The sequence below is a fragment of the Cannabis sativa genome, chromosome 5 (genome assembly GCF_029168945.1).
Source record: "Cannabis sativa cultivar Pink pepper isolate KNU-18-1 chromosome 5, ASM2916894v1, whole genome shotgun sequence".
Taxonomy (NCBI): Eukaryota; Viridiplantae; Streptophyta; class Magnoliopsida; order Rosales; family Cannabaceae; genus Cannabis; species Cannabis sativa.
The window spans coordinates 44,886,360-44,892,031 of NC_083605.1; the positions used below are offsets into that span (position 1 = coordinate 44,886,360).

General features: G+C 33.5%; 1 protein-coding gene across 2 annotated transcripts; it reads right to left on the minus strand.

Moving 5' to 3' along the window:
• Positions 1–744: 744 nt before the first annotated feature.
• LOC115716121 (probable LRR receptor-like serine/threonine-protein kinase At1g63430) lies at positions 745–5,414 on the minus strand. Of its 2 annotated transcripts, none has more exons than XM_030644848.2 (13): positions 4,769–5,414; positions 4,261–4,399; positions 4,052–4,123; positions 3,784–3,927; positions 3,537–3,686; positions 3,094–3,210; positions 2,960–3,024; positions 2,516–2,767; positions 2,196–2,401; positions 1,942–2,074; positions 1,703–1,860; positions 1,319–1,534; positions 745–1,212 (listed from the first exon to the last, which is right to left on the minus strand). In XM_030644848.2, the coding sequence occupies exons 1-13, from the start codon at positions 4,851–4,853 to the stop codon at positions 967–969; spliced, it is 1,983 nt and encodes a 660-aa protein (XP_030500708.1). In that variant the 5' UTR covers positions 4,854–5,414; the 3' UTR covers positions 745–966. The 2 variants fall into 2 exon arrangements, with proteins under 2 accessions (XP_030500708.1, XP_030500709.1); XM_030644849.2 differs by having other exon boundaries at positions 4,261–4,419; positions 4,769–5,325.
• Between the last annotated feature and the right edge of the window lie 258 nt (positions 5,415–5,672).

Sequence of the window (5,672 nt, forward strand, 5' to 3'; positions counted from 1 at the left end):
AAAAAAAATAAAAAATTACATCTTTATATTTTTTTATGTTTTTTTTTTTTTTTGAAAGGTTTTTATGTTTTTCAATAAAAACAAAACAAAAACAACAAAAAAAAAAACTATATAAAAATAACATTTAAATAACATATAGATAATAAAAAAAATTAACAACAAATTAACAAGAGTACAATATAAAAAAACTGAATTTTTTATAAATAAAATTAAAAAATCGTAAAATATTTAAAACTCGGTTAAATTATATTTTTGTAATTTTTTTATTATATTTGTGTATTTGTGAAATAATCCCATGAATGTTTCTATTTCTTAAATTGTTTTGATACATTAAAGTCATTTTGCGAAGAAGTGGTCAAATTTGGTTGAGTGCATTCTAATTTTCCCTTTTATATTATTATTTTTACTTTTTGTCTAGCTCTATACAATTTTAATTTCCTCTCCCAACGGCTTTATTTACTCAAGGAATCTTTAAATGATGTTGCATAGAACCTGTGTGCAATTTAAGGCTGCACCACAATTTAAGATTCTTGTCTCTTTTTTAGCTTTATATTTATGATACAGGTAGCACTCATTCCAAACATTAATTAAATATTTTTCTATCTTTTGAAAACAAGAGTTGATAATATCACACTTTCATTACATATATAACGACTAAGATTTAAATTGAGCTTACAACTGGCAAATCCTTCAAAACAAGTAACAAATAATCAAAGTACTTTTATGTTCAAGCAAAAGCATGGAAAAAAAAAAATGGCTATATATTAATTCACTTGTTAGTATACAAGGAGACTAGTCTTGCATGAAACTCTCTCAACTCTTCTCTTCAACACAACATTTACAAAAGATTAAAACAAAATGGTAACTTGAAATGAAACTCAATGTGGTGGTGAGTGGGGCAGAAAAAGAAAATAGTAAAACTGTATATAATTCTGCTTTACAAGGTGTGTTAGCTTCAACTTGATATTAGGATGAGAGTGCAAGTTCAGCCCATGCTAAAGATGATGACTTGAGCTCGATGGCGACTGTAGTGTCAATTCGGGTCTCCAACATGTTGCATATCACCTGCATCTGCGGTCGCTTGGTGGGATCTTCATTTATGCAAAGATTCACCACCTCACATATGACCATGAGATCTTCATACTTAAAATGTTTCAGTTCAGGATCCACCAGATAAGACATCACTTCTGGCAGTTCAATGTACTCCTTGGCCTGCAGCACAGAAAACCCTTTAGGCTTTGATGCATAATAATATATTCAAAGTCACCTAGAAAAAGAAAACAAATAATAGAATTTGAATTTCAGAGAGTTTCATTACCCAATCCAACAAGCATCCTTTATCTTTGCAGTATGGAGGTCTCCCACTGATTATTTCCAGTAAAAGAACACCAAATGCATAAAGATTCCCTTGAATATCGAGATAGCGAGCTTCCAAAGAATTTGGAAGAACACAAATAGAGCCTTGGTTGTCAATGGAGCCTGAATATTTTTCAGACCTAGCAATAACTCCCTTCCAGCTTTCAAAGTCAACAAGCTGCATTTCAATTCAAGACAGCGTTCTTAAAGTTGGAATTTTTCAGTTAATTTCTCAAATTTGAATCAGCTATATATGGAAACTATGGACTACAGTCTCATTACAATGGGAAATTGTTCTTAATTTTAGAAATGACAAATTTGGAGAAAAATAAATTCATTGGTATACCTTAGGGGAAAAATCCTCAGTAAGGTATACAGCACTAGAATTCAACTCTGATATGGTAAATGGTGGTTCAATTTCTGAGTGAAGATACTTCAGTCCTCGAGCAATGCCTATTATAATTTTCATTCGCCGTGTCCAAGATAACTGGCATCCTTCTCCATCTGTGGTGAAATTATCACTCATGAGCTAACAAAACACAATCAAGCAAGCACATGTTGAAAGGAGAAAGCATCACAACTTACAATGAAGGTGCTCATACAGTGTTCCATTACATGCATATTCAAAAACTAGCATCCTTGTAAATGGAACACTCTCACTACAATAACCGAGCAATTTCCCTGTATTCTCATGACCTAATCTTGCCAAATCCGCAACCTGAATGAAAATTAGTGGAACTACAACACTCAGTCTTTAGAAAGGTTTCACAACTTAAATCTTCAGAGTTAGCTAGGACTTTTAGTGGTAAAAGGTTCCTTTATGTAACAGAGAACAATACCTCTTTCTGAAAATAGAGTTCAAGAAAACCAGTCCAATTCTCTTCTTTGATGCAGAGGGATATCACTGCAATCTCAGACCCTCCTCTCATGTTTCCTTTGTAGACAACACTATCTGGTGAAGTTCCAATAATGTTACTGAAGTCTTCACAGGCTACTTCAAGATCTGGTCTACTGAATCTAACAACATCTTTTAACAACTCAGAATCTGTGAAAGAGAAAAAGAAGAAAGATACTTTAGCAAACTAATCAATAGTTGTACAAAAAACTCAGCATCTTCAATTACAAAAACTTCATCTGAAGATATGTGGCATGTACTGACCTATGTATACACTAACATGTTCCTTCTCACTTGCTGATTTCTTCCAAGGAATAATAAGGGACGATTTTGTATTGCATTTCTGGAAGGCTGTGAGAAGTGCAACTAAAAAGAGAGAGCCCACCATGACTCCTGTCACTACTTCCAGAGCCAGAAGCCAGGTAGGTCTTGATGTTCCCTGATGTTTGGACTGATAGTCGAGTGGCTGGTGCTTTTGATTGGCTTCTGCATGGCTTTTGATAGGGGAAACACCATCTGACAAGAAAAAAACAAGCCACTCGCAACTAAGAATAATAGATGAACAAAAGAAAAATCAGCAGTTAAAATACACAGTGAATGTCAGACTCGGATTCATTTCTGTTGTTTTAAACATAACTTCTAACTTGGATAAGAGATACTCCTTAGATTTCAGCTACTTAAAACAAGACACTAATTATTGTTACATACCGCATTGCTTTTTAGGGCGCTGTTTTATATCTTTGTGCTGGAGGCAGTTCCCTTGAAAACTTGTCCTGAATTAAATGATATTGTGAGACAATGTTTACTAACACACAAGCCAAAGAAGACAGTCATAAAAGTACCTTGGAAGATACTCCAAGCACTTAGGTATACTACCAACAAAAAAGTTGTACGAGAAATCTGCCTTGTGAAACTGAGATGAACGGCAGAAACCTGTTGAGTTTGACCCTGGTGCATACCTTAAGAAAAAACAAGTAATAAGAGACAAATTTTAAGGACACTAATCCTAAGATCAATATATGAAATACTGCTTTCTGGTAGCTGTTGCGAAAAGCGTTTAGGATGCATAGACTGTTGGTCTAACATGTACAGTTACATGTTACAGTCAACATGCATAGTAATCTTAAACATTTCCATCAATGATTGTAATGCTACTGGAAATATTGAATTATGTACATGAATACAGGCTAACATTATGTGTTTCTTCGAAGGTTTCAATATGACATGCTTGTAAGCATTCATAGTAATAAAAATATTTGTGAAAGATCAAAGATATCTAGCTTACATTCTATGCATATTAGAGGTCCAACCAACATTGCTACCAGCAGGAATAGTTCCTTGAAGCCTATTCCTGTCCAACCGAAGCTCCTTGAGGTTTCTCAAGTTTCCAAGCTCAGCAGGAAGAGAGCCAGTCAACCCATTGGATTCAAGGTTTCTGCAAGAGTAAAAGTATAGTGCACCAATAAATCAAATCCAAAATGATCGATAAACTGAACTCGAATAAAAATGGCATATAATTATACTCTAATTACATTTTCATAATACTAGTTAAGTTCCCAAACTCTGGAGGAATTGGACCAGTGAGCTCATTTATCCCCAAATCCAAGACCAGGAGGTTCTTTAACAAACTCAGTTCCTTGGGAATTACTCCAAGCAGCTTGTTTCCATGCATAACTCTACAAACAGCAACCGATAAAAATATTCTTCAGTTCAATATAGCATGCTTTGGAGTTAGAAGTAAACATCCAATAGAAGAAGAAGAGAAAAAACAAGAGTATGACATGTAAAGAAGAACCATACAGTTCTTGCAAGAAGCTAAGTTGTCCCAATTCTGGAGCAATAAATCCCCTTAGAGATGCCCCAGTTATATTACTGCAAAAACAGTTCCAAAACCAGAAAACAAATAATGAAATCACCCTTGTTAAAAATTCCCAAAAACAAAGAATCTAATTACAAAAAAAATTAATATGACTTGTACTAACATAGATAGACCATATCTGATATCTTACATCTTTATAACATGGTCTCGAGACCCAGTACATGAAATTCCATTCCAGTCACAAGGATCGAAGTCTAAAGCATTCCAATTGGACAAAACCAGATGTGGGTCTTCGTATATAGCTTCCTTAAAAGTTGTTAGCGCCAAAACTGAGCAAAGCCAAGATTTTCTGATCAGAGAAGATCTAGTACATTCACCAACAAAATCCCAAAGACCAAACAGACAACGACAGTACTAGAAATCAAGAAAAAACCAAAAAGGAATAGAAGATAAGTAAAACCTATACGTTGGGTTATGTATAATTGTTATAACTAAATAAAAATTAGACCCTTTTCCAAAGTTAAATATATGTATATTTACTTTTCCAGTTTTAGTTTGATGAACTCCAATAGCACCAGAAGAAAAGCAAGATTGAAAAACTCGAATATTGACTTTCTTTCCCTACATTTTCCCAGTAACCAAACAGAACTTACAGAATTTGAGATCTGGGAAAGAAATGCTAGCACAGAAATACATACCTTCTTTGTGTACAAATGCCTCACAGACCACAATAAGAACCCCAGATGTCAAAAACAAAAGCAGATACTCGGCAAGTGACCTCATTTTTCGCTCAGTTTCCCTCTACCAAAGAAGACCCAAAAGAATTCATTACCCAAAACTTACCCCCAAAAACTAATGAACTTTGTAAAGATGAGATTTTTATGAAAAAATAAATACTACCCAAGTTCAAGATCCTACTAACACTTGAATCCAACACTTAAAATTTGGGTTGGTTTTGACAAACAAACAAGAAAACGAAAATGGTACCCAGAAGAAAAAGAAACAGAATAACTGACCACTACATAGTTTTAAACCCAAGATTCAGCAACTACCCACCATAGCCAAATCACTAAACAAAATGAAACTAACCCAAAAATTCGGATGGTGATAGGAACCGGAAATTCAACTAGAAAAAAAAAAAAAACTTGGATTCGAAGACAGGTCTTTTCTTTTGCTAATTTGCTATTAGGCTATAACCAGTGAGGGGAAGAGCCAAAATAACATAAAAGGATTTTAAAATAAAGTAAATAAAAAAATAATAATAATATTTGGATAATAAAATCACTCATGTAAGGAGAGAGAATGTTTCCTTTTTAAAATGGCGCTATTTTTAATTTATATTTAGAAACTTTATAAAATTTAAAAATTTATGTTCAAAATTATAAAATTAGTAAATTAGTGGGGTTTTTGGGTGACTTATGAGATTTTGGATCTTTCAATTAGTTCAAATGATTGCGTTAACATGGGTTGATATTATATATATATCGCGACGATATTATACCTAATGATACAGTAAACTATAATTTATATTTCTCGGGTGATTTTGATTAGGTGCGAGTCAGACATCTTAAAGTTGTATGCTTTACCAATCAGATCAAGACA

Coding starts and splice junctions, on each gene's coding strand:
- LOC115716121 (XM_030644848.2), bottom strand. CDS start 4,853: ATGAGGTCACTTGCCGAGTATCTGCTTTTGTTTTTGACATCTGGGGTT. Junction 3,928..4,051: donor CTTAGCTTCTTGCAAGAACT/GTATGGTTCTTC, acceptor TGCTGTTTGTAG/AGTTATGCATGGAAACAAGC. Junction 3,211..3,536: donor ACCTCTAATATGCATAGAAT/GTAAGCTAGATA, acceptor TTTTTTCTTAAG/GTATGCACCAGGGTCAAACT.